This window comes from Sapajus apella, unplaced genomic scaffold (genome assembly GCF_009761245.1).
Source record: "Sapajus apella isolate SASKATOON/1434 unplaced genomic scaffold, GSC_monkey_1.0 scaffold89, whole genome shotgun sequence".
Classification (NCBI taxonomy): domain Eukaryota; kingdom Metazoa; phylum Chordata; class Mammalia; order Primates; family Cebidae; genus Sapajus; species Sapajus apella.
This window is the reverse complement of record NW_022437029.1, coordinates 3,854,027-3,877,575: the sequence shown is the minus strand read 5'-3', so window position 1 is coordinate 3,877,575 and position 23,549 is coordinate 3,854,027. Positions and strand designations below refer to the sequence as shown.

General features: G+C 37.8%; 1 protein-coding gene and 1 non-coding gene across 2 annotated transcripts in view; both read left to right on the top strand.

Moving 5' to 3' along the window:
• LOC116534694 overlaps positions 1-23,549 on the top strand; it is a 68,459-nt gene that overhangs the window by 15,952 nt on the left and 28,958 nt on the right. Inside the window, exons 3-7 of the mRNA XM_032255279.1 lie at positions 9,600-9,714; positions 9,879-10,052; positions 14,830-14,933; positions 19,203-19,276; positions 21,281-21,399. Of these exons, the coding sequence (XP_032111170.1) occupies positions 9,600-9,714; positions 9,879-10,052; positions 14,830-14,933; positions 19,203-19,276; positions 21,281-21,399 (586 nt within the window). The remainder of the gene's footprint in view (positions 1-9,599; positions 9,715-9,878; positions 10,053-14,829; positions 14,934-19,202; positions 19,277-21,280; positions 21,400-23,549) is intronic.
• On the top strand, positions 18,005-18,107 carry LOC116534841. Its single transcript, XR_004261910.1, has one exon. It is a non-coding gene; the product is annotated as a U6 spliceosomal RNA (small nuclear RNA).

The following is a 23,549-nucleotide window of genomic DNA, read 5'->3' as shown; positions in this document are numbered from 1 at the left end:
AACCAACAGCCAATATCATACTCAATGGGCAAAAACTGGAAGCATTCCCCTTGAAAAGTGGCACCAAACAAGGATGCCCTCTCTCACCAATCCTATTCAATATAGCACTAGAAGTTCTAGCCAGAGGAATCAGGCAAGAAAAAGAAATAAAGGGTATTCAAATAGGAAAGGAGGAAGTCAAATTTTCTCTATTTGCAGACGACATGATTGTATATCTAGAAGACCCCATTGTCTCAGCCCAATATCTCCTGAAACTGATAAGCAACTTCAGCAAAGTCTCAGGATACAAAATCAATATGCAAAAATCACATGCATTCCTATACACTAATAACAGACTTAAAGAGAGCCAAATCAAGAACGAACTGCCATTCACAATTGCCACAAAGAGAATAAAATACCTAGGAATACAACTAACAAGGAACGAAAAAGGACCTCTTCAAGGAGAACTACAAGCCACTGCTCAACAAAATAAGAGAGGACACAAAGAGATGGAGAAACATTCCATGTTCATGGTTAGGAAGAATCAATATCATGAAAATGGCCATACTGCCCAAAGTAATTTACAGATTCAATGCTATCCCCATCAAGCTACCAATGACCTTCTTCACAGAACTGGAAAAAACCACCTTAAACTTCATATGGAACCAAAAGAGAGCCCGCATAGCCAAGTCAATTCTAAGCAAAAAGAACAAAGCGGGAGGCATCACACTACTGGACTTCAAACTATACTAAAAGGCTACAGTAATCAAAACAGCATGGTACTGGTACCAAAACAGAGATATAGACCAATGGAACAGAACAGAGGTCTCGGACGCAACGCAACATATCTATAATCATCTGATCTTTGACAAACCTGACAAAAACAAGCAATGGGGAAAGGATACCCTGTTTAATAAATGGTGTTGGGAAAACTGGCTAGCCATGTGCAGAAAGCAGAAACTGGACCCCTTCCTGACACCTTACACGAAAATTAACTCCAGATGGATTAAAGACTTAAACATAAGACCTAACACCATAAAAACCCTAGAAGAAAATCTAGGCAAAACCATTCAGGACATAGGTGTAGGCAAGGACTTCATGACCGAAACACCAAAAGCATTAACAACAAAAGCCAAAATAGACAAATGGGACCTAATCAAACTCCACAGCTTCTGCACAGCAAAAGACACAGTCATTAGAGTGAATCAGCAACCAACAGAATGGGAAAAAATTTACAGTTTACTAATCTGACAAAGGACTGATATCCAGAACTTACAAAGAACTAAAACAGATTTACAAGAAAAAAATCAAACAAGCCCATTCAAAAGTGGGCAAAGGATATGAACAGATACTTTACAAAAGAAGACATATATGTGGCCAACAAACATCTGAAAAAATGCTCATCATCACTGGTCATCCGAGAAATGCAAATCAAAACAACATTGAGATACCATCTCACGCCAGTTAGAATGGCGATCATTAAAAAATCTGGAGTCAACACATGCTGGAGAGGATGTGGAGAAATAGGAACACTTTTACACTGTTGGTGGGAGTGTAAATTAGTTCAACCACTGTGGAAGACAGTGTGGCGATTCCTCAAGGACCTAGAAATAGAAATTCCATTTGACCCAGCAATCCCATTACTGGGTATATATCCAAAGGATTATAAATCGTTCTGCTATAAGGACACGTGCACACGAATGTCCATTGCAGCACTGCTCACAATAGCAAAGACCTGAAACCAACCCAAATGCCCATCGATGATAGACTGGACAGGGAAAATGTGGCATATATACACCATGGAATATTATGCAGCCATCAAAAATGATGAGTTTGTGTCCTTTGTAGGGACATGGATCAACCTCGAAACCATCATTCTCAGCAAATGACAGAAGAGCAGAAGATCAAACACCGCATGTTCTCACTCATAGGTGGGTGTTGAACAATCAGAACACATGGACACAGGGAGGGGAGCACTACACACTGGGGTCAGTAGGGGGGAAATAGGGGAGGGACGGTGGGGGGTGGGGAGCTGGGGAGATAGCAAGGGGAGAGATGCCAGATGTAGGTGATAGGGAGGAAGGCAGCAAATCACACTGCCACGTGTGTACCTATGCAACAATCTTGCATGTTCTTCACATGTACCCCAAAACCTAAAATGCAATAAAATAAATAAATGGGAAAATAAAAACAAAAAAGAACTTGCCTTCTGTATCTGGGTGCTCCTGTATTGAGGGCCTATATATTTAGGATAGTTAGCTTTTCTTGTTGGATTGATCCTTTTACCATTATGTAGTGTACTTCTCTGTCTCTTTTGACCTTTGTTGGTTTGAAGTCCATTTTATCAGAGATTAAGATTGCAACTCCTGCTTTTTTTTGCTCTCCATTTGCTTGGTAAATCTTTTTCCATCCCATTATTTTTAGTCTATGTGTGTCTGTGTATGTGAGATGGGTTTCCTGAATACAGCACACCGATGGGTCTTCAATTTTTATCCAGTTTGCCAGTCTGTGTCTTTTGATTGGGGCATTTAGGCTGTTTACATTCAATGTTACTATTGTTATGTGTGAATTTGATCCTGTCATTTTATTACTGGCTGGTTTTCTTTTTCATTAGTTGACTCATTTTCTTCATTGCATTTTTGGTCTTTCCCAACTGGTTTGCTTTTGCAGTGGCTGGTACTTGCGCCTTTCTGTGCTTAGTGTTTCTTTCAGGAGCTCTTGTAGGGCAGGTCTGGTGGTGTCAAAATCTCTCAGTAATTGCTTGTCCATAAAGGATTTTATTTCTCCTTTATTTATAAAACTTAGTTTGGCTGGATAAGAAATTCTGGTTTGAAAGTTCTTTTCTTTAAGGATGTTGAACATTGGCCCCCACTCTCTTCTGGCTGTGAGCCTGATTGGCTTCCCTTTGTGGGTAACCCAACCTTTCTCTCTAGCTGCCCTTAGCATTTTTTCCTTCATTTCAACCCCGGTGAATCTGACGATGATGTGCCTTGGGGTTGCTCTTCTTGAGGAACATCTTTGTGTGGTTCTCTGTATTTCCTGAATTTGAATGTTGGACTGCCTTGATAGGCTTGGGAAGTTCTCCTGGATAATACCCTGGAGGGTGTTTTCCAGCTTGGACTCATTCTCCCCATCATATTCAGGTACACCAAACAAGTGTAGATTAGGTCTTTTTACATAATCCCATATTTCTTGGAGACTTTGTTCATTTCTTTTCACTCTTTTTTTCTGTTGTCTTGCCTTCTCTTTTTATTTCATTGAGTTGATCTTCAATCTCTGTTATCCTTTCTTCTGCTTGATTGATTCAGCTATTAAAACTTGTGTTTGCTTCACGTAGTTCTCATGCTGTGTTTTTCAACTCCATCAAGTCATTTATGTTCTTCTCTAAGCTGGTTATTCTAGCTAGCATTTCGTCTACCCTTTTTTCATGGTTTTTGGTTTCTTTGCATTGAGTTAGAATATGTTCCTTCAGCTCAGAAAAGTTTATTATCCACCTTCTGAAGCCTGTTTCTGTCAATTCATCTCACTCTTTCTCAGTTATGTTGTGTTCCTGTGTTGTTGAGGAGTTATGATCCCTTGAAGGAGAAGAGGTGTTCTGGTCTTTGATGGTTTCATCTTTTTGCACTGTTTTTTATCCCATCTTTGTGGATTTACCTGGCTGTTGTTGTCAGGGAGCTGCTTGATGAGGTTGCTTATCTGCCTGTCAAGGCACTATTGGGTTTCTGGGGACTCCTTCAGATTACTAGGGAAGCTTCCTGTGTCTTTTTTGTTTATACTGGGAGATTAGGCCTGCCTCTTCTGCTGACCTGTATGTGCTGCTGGTTGGTCAAGAATGCTGTCCCATTGCTATGTAGTCTTCCTGTGTTTTTTGTTAAAACATGTAGCCCAGTCCCACCCCTCTAATGGGGGGTTGTGTCCTTCCTCCACTGGGCTAGATCATTCAGGGTTCAGCTCAGGCTGTGGCACTGGTTGTGCAACTGGCTAGAGTCAGAGCTTCAGCCCTCTAGAGTTTGTGGGGGAGGGTAGGGACCTGCCCAGCTGTACCCAGCCGTCTCCTCCTTTTCAGCTTCCTCTCTCTCAGGTCATGGGGTAGGGGCCCACTGCACTGCTCTGTCTGTCCTCCCGCTTACAGCTCCCTGTGTCTCCAGGTGGGCAGAGGAAGTGACAGCTCAGTCCACAGGCTCTCCTGGCTAGCTTTTGGGCTTATGTGTCAGTTTAGGTCTGGGCACCAATCTGGGACACCGTCCTGGATTATTATTGAACTCCACACTTGTAATTCCTGGTGCTTGACTGGCAAAGATCCCCTGTTCTGTGTATTGCTGAGGCTTTGGGGGAAGTGCTGTATCTGGACCGGAGTGCCAGAGGGGGAGCCTCTGACTTGCCAGTCAGATGCACTTTCTGGGTGAAGCAACACCCCTCCCTGCCTCACTCTGCCTTGCCTGAGCTTTGCTCACTGTAGGACCAGACCCATTGAAATGCCGCTGGTACCTCAGTTGGAGCTAGGAGATCTCAGGATTTCTGTGTCTCTCTCACTGTGTGTTGTGCATCAGAGTTGTGTCTATTCAGCCATCTTGGAGAGTCCCATATATATAATTTTTGAGATGGAATTTTGCTCTTGTTACCCAGGCTAGAGTTCAGTGGTGCAATCTCAGTTCACTGCCACCTCTGCCTTCAGGGTTCAAGTGATTTTCCTGCTTCAGCCTCCTGAGTAGCTGGGATTACAGGTGTGTGCCACCACCCCTGGCTAATTTTTGTATTTTTACTAGAGACAGGGTTTCACCATGTTGGCCAGTCTTGTTTGGAACTCCTGACATCAGATGATCCACTCGCCTCAGACTTCCAGAGTGCTAGGATTACAGGCATGAGCCACCGTGCCTGGCCAACATAATGTTATATACACTATGGACAGGTGCATAAGGAGAGCAATAATTCCCATGATAGTTCAACTTCTGGGCTAAAAATTCTTCAGATTATATCTAATGTAAGGCCGGCTGCCTCGCAGAGGGTTAAACGGACACATCCATCTCTCTCTGCGCCTGATAACTACGTCATCACCCAAGCTCCTCATCTGGCCTCTCCGCACCCGCCTCCGCATAGCATACCCAAGCCCGCATTCAGCACTAAATTATGCATCCAACCCCCAGCCCACTGTTGAAAAACCCTGCAGAAAATTTTTTTAAAGAAGCCCCATCAAACCCTGCCTGGTAGCAGTCTGCCCTGTAGGGCCCCTCTCCCCACCTTCCACAAGCCCACTTACCAAGGTCCCGCCCGCCTACCAATGGCAACTAGCTTCAGGTAGTTCCTGCTTCTTAACAGCCAATAAGATTGCCTTCACTTTGTTTCCCCAATAGCCAATCAATTGCCTTCCCTTCCCATAAAACCCCATGCCCTGAACAGCCGGGTACAGCTTCTTTGGCCTCTTCCTGGACCACAGAACCTTGCCCGGGAGCTGAATAAATTAGCTTCCCATTTTCTTATATTTGCCTCAGTTTCCTCATTTTACCTCGGCAATAAACCTTACATCTAATATTTATTTTTATATCAATGTACACCTATGTAAATACATTCTTCACTGAGGAACCTTAGAAGGAAGCTTTGAAGTGGGAAATGGTTCCTGTTCTTGAGTAGGAAGTTTCATTTTTCTCAAGATGTGAGCTCTTTGTGTATCAACTTTACATAAACCAAATAAAAATATCAAAGTTTTAACATTTTAAAATGAAATTTGTCTGTCTTTTACTATTGTGATGACATTAAAAATTTTTTTTGTAGTGAGGTGAGAATGACTTGCCTTTCTGTATATAAAATGTGCTATTAGTTTCCACAAATTATTTATTAATAGCTGAAAAGACAGATAAATGAATGAAACAGAATAGAAGATCTACAATTGCCCAATCAGTGTGCATAATCCCAGCTCACGCCGGTAATTCTAGCATTTTGGGAGGCCGAGGCAGGTGGATCACTTGAGCTTGGGAGTTTGAGACCCTGACCAACATAGAGAAACCCCATTTCTACTAATAATACAAAAATTAGCTGGGCATGGTGGTGCATGCCTATAAACCCAGCTACTCAGGAGGCTGAGACAAAATCACTTGAACCTAGAGGTGGAGGTTGCAGTTAGCCAAGATTGTACCATTGCACTCCAGCCTGGACAAGAGCGAAACTCTGTCTCAAAAAGAAAAAAAGAATTGCCCAAATACATGTAAGCATTTAGAGCTTGATAATGGTGACATTTCAGATTAGTAGGAAAAGGCAAATTATTCGTAAATTAAATGCCTGCTGTTTGGATAAAACTTAACTAGAGTTTTGTGTCACAAAAATAAATTCCTGATGAAATATAGATCAAACATTTTAAATATACAAAATAGGGAAAGTACCAAAAGAAGACACACATGCGTATTTCTACAAATACATTTTTATGTTGACAAAACCTTCCTAAGAACTTCACAAGCAAGCATTCTAAAGGTTGATTTAGCAAAATAAAATTTAAACCCTCTATATAAGAAAAAAAGACAACCTACTTGCAAAATATTTATGACAGATACATATAATACATCAGATGAAATATGTATCTTCATATTACAGATAATTCAAATCAACAAGAAAATAATTCTAAATTTGGGCAAAGTACTTTTTTGCAGCTCTATAAGTGACCTATATACATAAGAAAAAAAATACTTAATGTTTCTTTTTTCTTTTTTTTTTTTTTTTGATGAAGATATAAAGACAGGGTTTCACCATGTTGGCCAGGCTGGTCTTGAACTCTTGACCTCAGGTGATCTGCCTGCCTCGGCCTCCCAAAGTGCTGAGATTACAGGCATGAGCCACCACGCCTGGCCTAAGGTTTCTTATAAGAGAAGGAATTCATGTTAAAAGAGAAATAAAATACTGTTTCCTATCCACAAAGTTTGTGAGGATGAAGACAGTGGTACTTATATAACTGCTTAAAGTTTAAGTTGCTAATGACTTTTCAAAAAGAGAATTTGGTGGTAAGCACCACATTTAAAAAACATGTATGCCCTTTGCTCATCAATTTAATTATGCTGAAATATCTGTAAATAAAGATACATCCAATTTGTTTTTCTCAGTACTGCTTAAAACCTCAATGTATTAAGAAGAACACATAGGGTGGATTTTAGAACTAAATTTCAGTGCATCCATAGGATGGAATAGTAACCGTTGAAGGTGTGACTAGATAGAGACTTATTTTGACATGCGAAGATGTACTTTACTATACCAAGTGAGAAAAAAAATTGTTTTGATTGTACGTACACACATACTATACCCCTGTTTTAGCTGAAAATATGTACCAAATGTGATTACATTTATTTCTGGGCATTTGTACTATAAGGAACTTTTTTTTCTTATCTGTGATTTCTGCAATGAGCATGTATAAAAGTTATAGTAAAAGCTTGTTATTAATGAAATAATCTTTGGGAAAGCAGAATATATGAGATTTGCTCAGATAAAAATAATTTCTCACTTTCTATTATTTTTATGGTTTGGTCTTTTCGGTGAACTTTTAGCCTCTTCTGGAGAAAGGGGAATCCTTTTGTCTGTGCTTAAAGGTTTTATTATGAATACATTTTTGTTATATACATATGTTTTAATTATATATAGATTTACTACCTATATGCAAAAAATAGATGAAAATTTTAGTTGTTATGTTCTTATGAAAATAAAAAATAGCAAATATAAGTGATTATTACTATTGTAAAAGTATTGCTTTATTTTCTGGGAGTTTTCTTTTAAAATATTGAACTCCCAAGCTGTATTTATCCATTTTTTGTTTTTATAAAAAAAGTTTTTTTGAGGCAGGCTCTCACCCAGGCTGGAGTGCAGTGGCACAATTATGACTCACTGCAGCCTCGACCTCCTGTGCTCAAGTGATCCTCTCCTCAGCCTCCTGAGGAGCTGGGACTGCCAGGGTGCACCACTGTGCCTGGTTAATTTTTGTACTTTTTGTAGAGACAGGGTTTCACTATGTTGTCCAGGCTAGTCTCAAACTCCTGCACCCAAGCAATCCTCCCACCTTGGCCTCCCAAAGAGCTGGAATTACAGACATGAGGCACCATGCACAGCCTCTATTCTTTCAATTGATTTATTCGTCAAACATAAGCTGAATACCTGTCATGTAGCACACATATATTACTATTTTTCAGGACCCTTTTGTCCTTAAAACTTCATATTTACCTGCCCAGTTTGAGCAAGCTGAAAGATTTAATATTGGAATATTAGAACTTAGTCTCAATTGAAGCTTTTCCTCCCTCCTTTCAAACAAAAGCACTTCTGAAGGTAGAAAATAGCAAAATAAAACTTTTTTTTTTGAGACGGAGTCCCTGTCCCCCAAACTGGAGTGCAACGGTGTGATCTTGGATCACTGCAACCTCTGCCTCCTGGTTTCAAGTGATTCTCTTGCCTCAGCTTCCAGAGTAGCTGGGATTACAGGCGTGTGCCTAAGTTTTGTATTTTTAGTAGAGATGGGATTTTGCCATGTTGGCCAGGCTGGTCTCAAACTCCTGACCTCAGTTGGTCCACCAACCTCAGCCTCCCAAAGTGCTGGGATTATAGGCGTGAGCCACCATGACTGGCTGCAAAATAGAATTTTTAACTGCCCTTTTGAAAATTTATAACAGTTTTAAATGTGAATATTAATCATTGGAAGTGCCTAATTTACATTCATTCTATAAATCTAAATAGAAAATAAGCAATACTCTTTCATTTGAATTCTGAGTTTCTTTTGGCTTAAAGTGTTTTTTCAAAATCAAAGTAAGAATGAGTTTGTTTTAAACATTTGTTGTCATCTTCATTTTCAGTCCTCTTGTTCTATAGTACTTTTGAGAACTAAAATTTATTTAAATGCAATTTATATGACTAGAACTCCCCTAGATGTGGTTGTATATATTAATTCTACTTATTGCAAGGCGTCATGGATTGTGTGATACCCCATCATTTTGTATCTCAATAAGAGAATTATTTAAATGTGGCCAATTTTAGTTGTAATAAGTCAAGGATTATAAGTGGGATTCTAATGTTAGAGAAGTTAAAATATGAACAAATGAGCAACTTATAATTATCAAAATACAATGTTACCTCTAATGTTTAAACATACCTCAAAGTAGATATAATTGTATCATTTTACTTAACTAAAATCTTGTCTTCGTTAAGTAGTAGCATTAGTAATAATTATAATAGCTAACAAATATTGAGGTGTTATTTGTGCTAGGAACTGTTCTCAATACTTTGCATAGAGTCTCATGGAAGCATCAAAATAGTGTCCTGTGAGACAGTCAATATTTTTAACCCCCATTTTATTAATTAGGAAATTGAGGCAAGAAAGACTAAGTAATAGGTAGGTAATGGCAGAGTTTAAAGTAGGATTCCCGTCCAAGTTGAACTGAATTCAAAGGCCAAAGTATTTCTATTGAAATAGGCTACTCTTTATGTAGTGAGTAACAATAGTGGGTAAAAAGTATGATTGCCTTACAAAAAATTTAATATTTATTTGGAAGGTAGAGAAATCACATGCTACTCAATGTTTATAGTTATATAGATGATTTTAGGTCTTCAGATGATTTTATGTTTTCAGATAGTTTCTTAAAAATGTTGTCTCCCTTTCATAGGACTGCCCTGCATTTGGCCTGTGTCAATGGCCATCCAACGGTGGTAGCTCTTTTGGTGAACAGTGGATGTCAACTTAATGTCTTTGATGACAAAAACAGGATAGCTCTGGTAAAGGTACATAGTAGCCAACGATTTCAGCATGAGATGAATTTGGTACAAATACATAGAATAAAATATGATTCATCTTGTTTAAGCATAACTCATATTGGTGAAAGTTGTGGAATGCTTATTTTGAACTCCTAGAATTTACAATCTATTGTTTGATCTGATACTGACAGGCGGTACAATGCCAGAAAGAGGAATGTGCGACTACTTTGCTAAAACACGGCGCTGACCCAGATCTTCCAGATGTCTATGGCAATACTGCCCTACATTATGCTGTCTACAATGAGGATATCCCAATGACCAAAAAACTGCTTTTGCATCATGCCAATATTGGATTAGCAAACAAGGTATAGATCAACCAACTTTATTTTCAAAATATTTGAAATGCATTTGTTGCATTGACTGAAGTATGGGTCAGTTTTTCATGTTTGGAAGCTCCAGCATAACCTAAATAAAAATATTTGGAAATAATTATAAAACTTTAAATATTGATACTTTTAAAGACGCATTAGAGGGTACATCTTTTTTACGTATGGTAAACAATTTTGAAAACACTGAATTTGTAAAAGGTAATGCTTTTTAATTTTTTTATCCCAGGTTTTTTTTTTTTCTAATTAGTATACAATGATCCTGGAAAGTAGAATTTGCTCTGGAATTAGGCTTTATCTTAAAGTGCCAAGAAAACTAAAACATTTTAAATAAACAGAAATCTTGGTGCTGGTGACAAGTTCCTACATAGAGTAATATATATGAAAGTGATTTGACTCTCAGTGGTGGGGCTTAAGAGGGAAAAATGGAAAGGGAAAGGAAAGCAATCAGAAATATGCAGGCCAATTTGGAAATTAGGTAATTGAGGGAAAAGACCAAGAAGATTTTTTGTTGTTTTTTGCTTTTGTTTGCTTCTTTGTTTCCGGTTTATGTGTCTAGACAAGATTCTTTTCAGTTTTGAGGATTATAGTTTTCAGTTTGGGAGACAGTTAATGAGTTGTACACTTGTCTAGAGATCAATTTTAGGAGGACTGTGAGGAAACCAGATTGGCTGTAAATAGTTGGTGATGAAGTGGGAAACCCTTAAGCAAGTAATTAACCGACTTATCCTATTCTGGCAGAAACAGCCACTTAGATAAATGTCTAAACGCTGTTCTCAAATCCAGACTGTCTTGAGGATAAGGTGGGAGATAAGGAGTTTATATATAGCAAAGTCAAGTTGGATTTTGAGTTTACTAGCCCCTATTCTTCTTCTACCCAAACAAATTATGTGGAGTTTTCAGTAAATAACTCTCTCTTACTCTTTCCTCTTTTTGGCCAAATCCTCAAAGAAAAAGGTAATTTGTCATATGGTGAGACATGACGGAAGTAATTGTCGATTGGACTAGTTCTCAGCTAGAATTGTGCATAACCGTAATCTAGGGAAATTTTAAAAAAATCTACAAAGCCAACCTCTCCTCTGACGATTTTGATATAGTAAATCCAATAAAGTCTAGACATGTATGTTTAAAAATATTTCCTTGGAGCCAGGCACGGTGAGATATGGCTGCAGTCCCAGCCACTCAGGAGGCTGAGGTAGGGGTATTGCTTGAGCCCAGGAGTTTAAATCTAACCTGGTCAACGTAGTAAGACCCCATCTCTGACTAAGTAACAGTAAGTTCCTCAGAATTCTGATACATGCCTGGTTAAGAATCACTAAATAGGTAAGTGTAATATATAAATTACCATCTCCCAAAACTCTTCTAGAGTTAAGAAATCTCTAGAAAAGTAGGCGTTTGATAGGTACTACTTTAGATTTCTCCTTTTCAATAATATTAGCCCATTTTTCTTTACCTTTGTGGTTGGGAAGCTAAAAGAAATATTACTGGCAATAGATGGCACATTTTCCTTCCCGCCATTAATTATTCACTGCCATTCAGAGAGTCTTTATAAATTTGCTCTGGGTAGTCTTTCTTTTTTTAAATTTTTTTGAGACAGGATCTTGCTCTGTCACCTAGGCTGGACTGCAGTGGCACAATCACAGCTCAGTGCAGCCTCAACCTCCAGGAGCTCAAGTGATCCTCCTACCTTAGCCTCCTGAGTAACTGAGGCTACAAACATATACCATCATGCCAAGCCAATTTTTAATTTTTTTATAAATACAGGGTTTCACTATGTTACCCAGGCTGGCCTCAAACTCTGTGCTCAAAGAGTCCCGCATCAGCTTCCAAAAGCGCTGGGATTAAAGATATGAGCTACTGCACTCAGCCTGGGAAGTATTTCACTAAGTGGAGGCTGACCCCTTCAGGACTTCACATCTCTTTGTTAACATTCATGTGATTAGGTCAATAAATCTTTATTACCAGTGGAGTTTCCTCAATTAGAATTGTAGCAAATTCTAAACCTCTTTTTCATTGAAGCTGTATTATGGGCTATATCATTGTGTCTGTTCATAGAGTTTAGGCATAATCAGGATGACAGTTTTAAACCCTGAAAACCATGAAGTTACTAAGAGTACAGACAGAAATTTTTTTAACAATTTAGTTTCATCATTCCTATGAACTAAATATTTGGTTGACAATCTCAGAAAACTACTTACTAATAGATTTTAAATGAATAAATGTTAGAAAAATTATTGAAGTGGGTACTGTGAGTCTTAGAAGCAAATTTTATTACATGTTGGGGACAGTTTTTCTGGTGAAACATCCAAAACCAAAGAAAGAAAATAGTTTACATGCAAATACTTGCTTTATACACAACCATGTGGTAACATATCCACGGCAAGTTAAAAAATGCAAGGGCTACGGTCTAAATGTGGCCCATAGGTATGTTTCACTTGCCTTCATAAATTGTGTCAACATGTAAAATTTAGGAGACTAATACATAAATCTGGATTTTAGGCTTCTCTTAAGCATCAAATCTGGTGTCCCTTGAGCTCATATCACTGTTTGGTCTGTTGCGCAGAGGTTGCCCCTTTCTATGAGGCCTGTGTTCTCTAGTTTGCCGTGGTGCCCATCTAGGCACCTCACTTAGGCCTCCCCCTTTGCCCTTGTAAGCATTTGACAACTCTCATCTTATAGTGTATTTTGATAAAGATGTCAAGGCTTTCAAGACAGTTTCTATTTGTTTATAATATATAATCTATATTTTATATAAATCCCTTAGCATTGGGCTTGAATTCGAAAATTTAGAAGTTTTTAAAAAACTGATAAATTCTATATTCTTTTTATTTATGGTACATATTCTTTATATTTAATGTAAGATAACTCTTATTCTTTATATTTGCCATATATAAGCACCTTCTGATTAGCATGCCTGTAAGTCTTTCTAGCTGGATATGTTATGCATATTGCAGACAACATTATATCTTTCTCCTCAGCATTATTCCTTAGAAATGCAAGTGATTTAGTGACTTCCATCATGATAGGGATAGATAGATCAGTAGGAGAACTTTTAATGATAAGTCATTGTATTTTTATTTCTTATTCCTATTTTTTCCTAAAATAAAATGTAAAAAAAAGTGCTGGGATTACAGGCATAAGCCACCGCCCCAGCCAAAACTGAATTTTAAAAGTAGATTTGAGGCTGGGCATAGTGACTCACGCTATAATCCCAGGACTTTGGGAGGCCAAGGTGGGTGATCACCTGTAGTCAGGAGTTCTAGACCAGCCTGACCGGCATGGTGAAATCCCGTCTCTACTAAAAATACAAAATTAGCTAGGCGTGGTGGCGCATGCCAGTAGTGCCAGCTACTTGGGAGGGTGAGACAGGAGAATTACTTGAACCCCGGGAGGCGGAGATTACAGTGGGCCAAGATCCTATCATTGCATTCCAGCCTGGGTGACAGAGCGAGACTCCATCTCCAAAAAATAAAAATAATAAAAAATAATAAAAAAAATAAAGGCCGGATGCAGTGGCTCACGCCTGTAATCCCAGCACTTTGGGATGCCAAGGTAGGCAGATTACCTGAAGTCAGGAGTTTGAAACCAAACTAGCCAACATATTGAAACCCCGTCTTTACTAAAAATATAAAAATTAGCTGGGTGTGGTGGCAGGCACCTGTAATCCCAGCTACTTGGGAGGCTGAGGCAGGAGAATTGCTTGATCCTTGGAGGCGGAGGTTGCAGTGAACTGAGATCATGCCATTGCGCTCCAGCCTGGGCGAGAGAGCCAGACTCCATCTCAGGAAAAAAAAAATTAAAATAAGTAGATATGCATTAGGGTCCTATGATTAGAATGACAATTGAGAATAACATTTTATATAGAAGTTTCTAATGGCTAAAATAAAAATCTGTTGTCTTTAAAAAGGAGAAAACTCATGGATCATTTACTAATAAGCAGTGGAAGTTCATTTGAAGCTGATTTAATTCACAGACCATTTTCTCAGTGATTCATTTGCAGCAGGAGTGCCTGACATTGGCATCTGGGATTCTGACACCATTGACAGAAGAGAAGCAAGTGAGTTTGTATGTAACCTGGAGGAAACCTCCGCCTTACTGGAAAGCTCTCACAGCTGTAGCCCTGAAATTCTGATTTCTCAAATGCCAATGTTTGCCACAAAACAGTGTTATCAAAAAGGGATTAGGCGAAGTGTAAGAGATTTCTTGACTACTGGACATATAATGCACAGTTCTGTACCATTTCTCAAACATCTACGATCATGGAATCCTTCTGTTGGAGTACAGTCTTTAACATCTGGTAAACATTCTTTGGAATGCAGTGTAAGAAACACTGCTCTAGAGGCAATAATTTAGATCATAAATGAAAACACTTGAAGCATTTACTAATATTTCTTAAGACTTGGGGGCATAGATATAGAAGATAAAGCCCCTGCTCTCAAGAAGCTCTTGGTTTACATGGAAAATAGTAAAATCATTGCAATATACTATGCTAAGTGCTGTGACAGAAGCAAAGATGATTGGCCCTGGTATTGAAGTGAGTTTTGGAGATGACCAGACTTCATGTGTGAGGTGGTTTTTCCATGGGAAGGAACAGCAAACGGAAAAGCACAGAAGAATAAAAAGGAAGGGACTACTTATTATTTAATTTCTATATTGTATGTTTAAGTCTGTAGGATCTTACATAAATATGAGGTTTCCAATTCAGATGAGAAGTATGTAATTTTGTGAGTTATCGGTTCTTCTTGCTGTTTTCCAGGATGAACTCACACCATTTTTACTAGCTGTACATGAAGAAAAACAGGAAATGGTAGAATTTTTAATAAAGCAAGAAGAAAATTTAACTGCAGTTAAGTTTGAAAGGTACAGTAATTAGTTTTTTTAAAAAGCTGGCTGATATTCTATAGTGATAACAGTCTCTCTAGTTAGAAATACCAGATTAATAAGATTAACATAATTCTTGTGATATAGTAAAAAATATCAACACAAATCATTGGCTAAGTAGAAAAACTATTTAGGCTGGACAACATAGAGAACAGTATATAGTAGGAGTCATCTTTTCTTATTATATTGACTGGTGTTTGTTATTTGTAATGTGATGTCTTTGGTCATATGATCTGACCAAAGCGTTTTTATATTGGTTTTATTAGTTTTATGAAATGTGGATTTTAACTTTTAGTATACTTTAAGACTTAATAAATATTGAACTTCTTAACCCTTTTATAGCAGTTTTTTTAACCTCTGTTTCTTATATGCGCTTCCTTTAAACATGCTATATTAGACATAAATAGGAGTTGAAAATCATTATTTCTTCTAGATCACTTTTTAAGTTGCTTCTTTTGAAAAATAGTAATGTTAAGTTATTCCTACATGGTTGTTAATTGCTATTACCAGATACTTTGGGTTCGTTAATTTTCTTCTATTTCATGTCTAGTGTATTTTGATGTCATTATTATTATTATTGTATTGTAGGCAGAGTCTCGCTCTGTCGCCCAGACTGGAGTGCCCTGGCACAATCTTGGCCCACTACAACTTCTTCCTCCCGAGTTCAAATGATTCTCCTGCCTCAGCCTCCCGAATAGCTGGGACTACAGGCACGCGCCACCATGCCCAGCTAATTTTTTGTATTTTCAGTAGAGACGGGGTTTCACCATGTTAAACAGGATGGTCTCGATCTTCTGACCTCGTGATCCGCCCTCCTTGGCCTCCCAAAGTGCTGGGATTATAGGCTTGAGCCACTGTTCCCAGCCCTGATGATTTTATTTGTAATTGCTATGGGAAGAGGGAGAAAATAGAGCTTTAAATGAATAGCCTTTTCTTCTAAGGAAGACAAGCCATATATAGGTGGGTAATAAAGAGAAAAGAGCTAGGCTTTAGATTCACACAAGACTGGGTTTAAATCCTAGCTCTCTCTTGTTAGGTGTGTGAGCTGGGAACATTACTTATCACCAAATATGTTTTTCTATATGAAAAGGAGGATAATTAATATATCCTTCAAGGGTGATTGTGTGGAAGAAAGATTATATATATATGTATGTGTATGTAGCATTTAATTCAGTGCCTAGGACATGTGTTTAGGCATCATCAACTGCAACTACTATTATTACCATTATTATCGTTTCCTGCCTGCAGACAGCTCTTACTTATCTGACCCCTAGCTGGTTTTGAATTACAATATATCTGTCTTTAAATCTTTGCTTGCATTAGGTAAGTGACCTCAGCATAGTTTCTTGCTCATCAAAGAACTTTAAATTAGCAACTTCTATGATGTAATACCCTACTGGGACAAGAGGCTTCCTTTTTGTCCCCCCACTTTTTTTTTTAGCATTGGTGGTACTTTATGAAGATGAACACTCAGGCACCCAAGATGCTTATGTTTGTTAGTACACGTAAATGTTTTAATTCTACATGAACAGGCAAGATATTAAATTGGCAAAAATATCAAATTAGCTTTTTAAATAACTTTCTTAAAGTTCCTGAGAAAGAAGTTATCTCTCTGGTATTTTTGAACAGCCCTCATTCTTGCTGTACATTGTGCATCAGCAAGTATAGTCAGCCTTCTTCAGCAAAATGCTGATGTTTTCTCAAGATCTGTCTGGATGGACTGCAGAAAATTATGTCATTTCTAGTCCTTTTACTAGGCAAGCTTTTACATTAGAAGGCTAGGTTACACTGAATTGCAGCTTAAAATAATTATAGCTATTGTATCCTATATATCAGGTGATATTTTATAGTTTAATTCAGGTCATCTTGGGGTGACAGTCCACTTTGTCAGCCGGAAATCAGGTAAAATCCTACTAGACTGGTTAGAAGTATCAATGGGTGCATAATTCTTTTTCTCAGGACTTTTGAGATCTTTGTCTTAGAGATCCAATCATTTCCCATTTACTCCAAGTATAGCCACATGCACAGGATAAAAATAGTGTCAGATCGCTGATTTTTCTAATTAGTTATTTGGGTCTTGAAATGTTCAGATTAGCAGAAAATCTTGTACTATCTTCTGAGAGCTATCCTCCTCCTTGAATTTTTCAAGAATGTAAGGGGTTTCCTAAGTGCAAGAAGAAAAAAAAAAAGACAATCCTTTACCAGTGAGAAGGAAGGGAAGAAAACAACATTGTAACCATTCTGTTGTTTCCATTGATTCTTTTCCTGCATTATTGCCAATAAAAGTGGTTCTGCGGTCTGTTAATGCTTGACTTTTTCATCAGGATTCACTTACTGCTTCAGAGTACTCAGTTTTCGTGGTGATTCATGCATAGACTTTATAGTTACAACTTTTTTTTAGCTAACAAATATGTATGCTTAGCCATTGTTCCCAAAGCATCCTGCTCTGACAGCTGGGCATTCTAGCTTTAGCCACACACATGGTGAGAAAATTGACCAAACTTCCTCCACATTCAAAACCTTATGTGGAGCCCCCATCTTAGCCTAGACATAGCCCAGGACTTCATGGTAAGTTATCCTTTGAGGCCTTGTTTGTCTTTTCTCTATCAAACATTAGTTGAGATTGTTCTAACCTGTTAAAGAGGATCAAATTATGTTGCAGAAAGAGATCAGTGTTTTCTTACTCCATTGCCACCAGATCTGTACCCTGAGGCTCCTTTATATCCTATTCAGCACATTTTCTTAGGTAGTGGAAGTTTCGATATTATCCTTCCCCACAGCATGGGTGCCAATTTGTGGGGTTTTTCTCTTTGCTTTTCTTTTTCCAATTTGTAGTTTTATCCTCAAGTAATCTTGTTTTCCACAATAATGAAAATCTCCCAAATTACTTGCATCTCTACCTTAAGTTTTAAAAATATTTTCATATTCTACCTCACAGGAAGCCATTCAACAGAATTCTCTGAATCTCAAGTAGGTTTATTGGGTTTATCAGAGCTAAGCCTCATCCATGACTGATGATGAGTATTCACATATAAAGTAGGGTTTTATGCTTGCTTCAGCAGCTCACATACTAATACTGGAATAATACAGAGAAAATTAACATGGCTCCTGCATAAGGATGACACAGAAATTCATGAGGTGATTCATATTTTGTGCAGTCCCTGGAAGGTCCTTTGACAATTTTCTGATTAGCTCCAAGGAAACAGCATGAGTAAAAGCAAAATGGTTGGCACTTAATATTGAAATTGTGATCTTCACCATCAAAATATCTTGATCTATGGAATGAGAATGGAGCTGAGTAAAGCATGCAGATGTTGTGTGCAAATATATTATTAGTATGTATCTCAGAAATGAGAAGATGTCACCTTGCATCTCCTTCATGGAACTTAAAAAAATAGTTTTATCTTTTGTGTCAAATGGAGGTAAACATGGAGATTAAGCATCATTCTACAAAGATCTGTTGGCTCAGAGTTTGAGCCTGTAAAGAAAAATCATAGTCCAAGGCAGGTCTTGATATCCGTTAGTTTTCTGCCCTTGGTGTGACTGATGAGCTCAGTAACAGTGGATAATTATGTTATCTAATTTAATGAGATAATATGTTTATGAATAAATGTAGTTACAAACTATGAAATATATGAGATGCCCTAAATTAAAAGCCACAAAGAGTAGAACACCTAATAAACAAAATTAGGATTTAATAACATTTCCCCAAAACCACAATGTTTCAATATTAGAACATATAAAAAACACATTGGACTTTATTTGCAGTTCCAAGATAGTTTCACCAAGTTCAAGAACAAATTATTTCATTGCTTCACTATTTTTCTGAGCATTCAAAACATGTTATCTCATTAAATTTTTATAACAACCTAGTGAAATAAGACAGTAAAATTCTCACTTTTTAGAAGAAGACATTGAACCTAACAAAAGCAACTTACCCAAGAACTAATAGCTTTTGACTATAGAGCTAGGGCTTTTTCTGAGTTAGGACACTTTCCATTATGTCAGGCTAATGCAAATTAATTTACTGAACTATACTGCCTTCAATTCATGAGTACTTCATGTTACTTTTTTTCTTCTTTAATTTGAAGCTTAAAGAGAAGTTTGTAGAGCTTGCAAATGAGAAGTGTATGGGATAATTAAAGTTCTAAAATTAACACCAATATTATGTGAAATACTCTAAGAATTTATTTGGTAATTGTTTTTATATCAGTTTTAAAATAGTAATTTCACTTATTGCATTTTTAGACATAGCATTCACCAACTAATGCTTGAATACAAAGAAAATAAGACATCTGGAAATCCTCAAAATAGCAATGCAGGTAAGACTTCCAGGTAAATTACTCTTGGTGATCTTACCATAGATTAACAAATAAAAGTAAGGAAGTTTTAATTACCAAAGAGCAGCTTAAAAACTCACTATGTAAATTGTATATATATATATATGTGTGTGTTTTAAATTTCTTCTTAGTAGGTTAGAGTTCAGAATTATTAAAAAAGCTATGTGTAGATAATTCATAATCTCAAACAGTATTATCTGAAAGGAATCATTTCTTTAATTGTAGTCCCTAAAATCTTATATGATATTTTTTGTATAAGTAAGAAAAAAGATTTTTAAGTTAGTAAGTGGTATGTTTTATTTATAGTCTCATTATAACAAATGGAATGTGTTACGAAATTGGAGCATCTATTTAATTTTTTAAATAAATGGTTTTTGTTTAGTAAATAAATATCAATTACAGTTGACCTTTGAACAACATGGGATTTAGGGGTACTGTTCCCCTGTGCAGCTGAAAATCTGTGTATAACTTTTGACTACCCCCAAAATTAGCTACTAATAAGTTATTATTGACCAGAAACAGTCAGTTAAGACATTTGGTATGTTACATGTGTTACCATATTATATTCGTATAAGAAAGTGAGGTAGAGAAAAAATTGTTATTAACAAAATCATAAGGAATATAAATATATTTACTATTTAATTAAGTGGAAGTGGGTCATCCTCATCTTCTCCAAGTTGAATAGGCTGAGAAGGAGGAAGAAGGAGATTGGTCTTGCTGTCTCAGGTGGTAGAGGTGGAAGGAAATCTGCATATAATTACAGCACTGCAGGTCAAGTTCCTATTATTCAAAGGTCAACTGTATTACATAGTGATATATGTCACTAAAAAAAAGTAACTTTTTTAAACTGGGAACTACACAATACCTTTTTGGTAACATAACAAATGTCACTAAGAACCATAAAACTTATCCAGTGGGCACTAATACTAATAGAAGATTATTTTTTAAAGATACTGAGTGTAGAAATCAGAAAAGGAATTTCTTGTTGAAAAGCACATGTCAAGAGCTAGAGGAGCAAGATCAAAAAAACTCAAAACCTGGCAGAAGACAAGAAATAACTAAGATCAGAGCAGAACTGAAGGAGGTAGAGACACAAAAAAACCGTTCAAAAAATCAATAAATCCAGGAGCTGGTTTTTTGAAAAGATCAACAAAATAGACAGACCACTAGCCAGATTAACAAAAAAGAAAAGAGAGAATAACCAAATAGATGCAATAAAAAACGATAAAGGGGATATCACCACAGATTCCACAGAAATTCAAACTGTCATCAGAGATTATTACAAACAACTCTGCACATAAACTAGTAAACCTGGAAGAAATGGATAAATTCCTGGACACTTGCCTCCTCCCAAGCCTAAACCAGGAAGAAGTCGAAACCCTGAATAGACCAATAACAAGGTCTGAAGTTGAGGCAGCAATTAAGAGCCTATCACCCAAAAAAAGCCCAGGTCCACATGGGTTCACAGCCAAATTCTACCAGACTTATAAAGAGGAGCTGGTACCATTCCTTCTGAAACTATTCCAAATAATCCAAAAAGAGGGAATCCTTCCCAAATCATTTTATGAGACCAACATCATCCTGATTCCAAAACCTGGCAGAGACTCAACAAGAAAAGAAAACTTCAGGCCAACATCCATGATGAACATAGATGCAAAAATCTTCAATAAAATACTGACAAGCCGATTGCAACAGCACATCAAAAAGCTTATCCACCATGATCAAGTAGGCTTCATCCCAGAGATGCAAGGCTGGTTCAACATACGCAAGACTATAAATGTAATTCACCACATAAACAGAACCAAAGACAAAAACCACATGATTATCTCAATTGATGCAGAGAAGGCCTTTGACAAAATTCAACAGCCCTTTGCTAAAAACCCTCAATAAACTAGGTACAGCTAGTGCTCAACTTACGATCATGGTCGGGACAGCAGACCAGTCGTAACACGATTTGGTCGTAAGTTGAGTAGGCTATATGTACAGTTGAAATGGTGCACGCGGAGATGGTAGTGCTGCTGGAAGCTGGTCCGCACTGTCGTACGCCCAGCTGGGCAATGTTTGCGCTGCCAGATGTGGAGCAGTCGTGGCTAGCGATTGTGGTCGTAAAGTTGAATGGTCATAAGTTGCATAGGTGGTAAATCGATCAATACCTGTATTGACGGAATGTATCTCAAAATAATAAAAGCTATTTACAACAAACCAACAGCCAATATCATACTGAATGGGCAAAAACTGGAAGCACTCCCTTTGAAATCTGGCACTAGACAAGGATGCCCTGTCTCACCACTCCTGTTCAATATAGTACTGGAAGTTCTAGCCAGAGCAATCAGGCTAGAAAAAGAAATAAAGGGTATTCGAATAGGAAAGGAGGAAGTCAAATTGTCTATTTGCAGACGACATGATTGTATGTCTAGAAGGCCCCATCGTCTCAACCCAAAATCTCCTGAAACTGATAAGCAACTTCAGCAAAGTCTCAGGATACAAAATCAATGTGCAAAAATCACAAGCATTCCTATATGCCAATAGCAGACTTAAAGAGAGCCAAATCAAGAACGAACTGCCATTCACAATTGCCACAAAGAGAATAAAATACCTAGGAATACAACTAACAAGGAACGTAAAGGACCTTTTCAAGGAGAACTACAAGCCACTGCTCAACGAAATAAGAGAGGACACAAACAGATGGAGAAACATTCCGTGTTCATGGTTAGGAAGAATCAATATCGTGAAAATGGCCATACTACCCAAAGTAATCTACAGATTCTACGCTATCCCCATCAAGCTACCAATGACCTTCTTCACAGAACTGGAAAAAACCACCTTAAACTTCATATGGAACCAAAAGAGAGCCCGCATAGCCAAGTCAATTCTAAGCAAAAAGAACAAAGTGGGAGACATCACACTACTGGATTTCGAAATATACTACAAGGCTACAGTAATCAAAACAGCATGATACTGGTACCAAAACAGAGATATAGACCAATGGAACAGAACAGAGGCCTCGGAGGCAGCACAACATATCTACAACCATCTGATCTTTGACAAACCTGACAAAAACAAGCAATGGGGAAAGGATTCCCTGTTTAATAAATGGTGTTGGGAAAACTGGCTAGCCATGTGCAGAAAGCAGAAACTGGTCCCCTTCCTGACACCTTACACTAAAATTAACTCCAGATGGATTAAAGACAAACATAAGACCTAACACCATAAAAACCCTAGAAGAAAATCTAGGCAAAACCATTCAGGACATAGGCATAGGGAAGGACTTCATGACCAAAACACCAAAAGCATTGACAACAAAAGCCAAAATAGACAAATGGGACCTAATCAAACTCCACAGCTTCTGCACAGCAAAAGAAACAGTCATTACAGTGAATCGGCAACCAACAGAATGGGAAAAAAAAATTTGCAGTTTACCCATCTGACAAAGGGCTGATATCCAGAAGTTACAAAGAGCTAAAACAGATTTATAAGAAAAAAACAAACAAGCCCATTCAAAAGTGGGCAAAGGATATGAACAGATACTTTACAAAAGAAGACACACATGAAGCCAACAAACATATGAAAAAATGTTCATCATCACTGGTCATCAGAGAAATGCAAATCAAAACTGCATTGAGATGCCATCTCACGCCAGTTAGAATGGCAATCATTAAAAAATCTGGAGAGAACAGTTGCTGGAGAGGATGCGGAGAAATAGGAACATTTTTACACTGTTGATGGGAGTGTAAATTAATTCAACCATGCCGAAGACAGTGTGGCAATTCCTTAAGGACCTAGAAATAGAAATTCCATTTGACCCAGCAATCCCATTACTCAGTATATATCCAAAGGATTATAAATCGTTCTACTATAAGGACACATGCACACGAATGTTCATTGCAGCACTGTTTACCATAGCAAAGACCTGGAACCAACCTAAATGCCCACTGATGATAGACTGGACAGGTAAAATGTGGCACATATACACCATGGAATATTATGCAGCCATAAAAAACGATGAGTTCGTGTCCTTTGTAGGGACATGGATGAACCAGGAAACCATCATTCTCAGCAAACTGACACAAGAGCAGAAAATCAAACACTGCATGTTCTCACTTATAGGTGGGTGTTGAACAATGAGAACACATGGACACAGGGAGGGGAGCACTACACACTGGGGTCTGTTGGGGGGAAATATGAGAGGGACAGCAGGGGTGGGGAGTTGGGGAGAGATAGCATGGTAAAAAATGCCAGATATAGGTGATGGGGA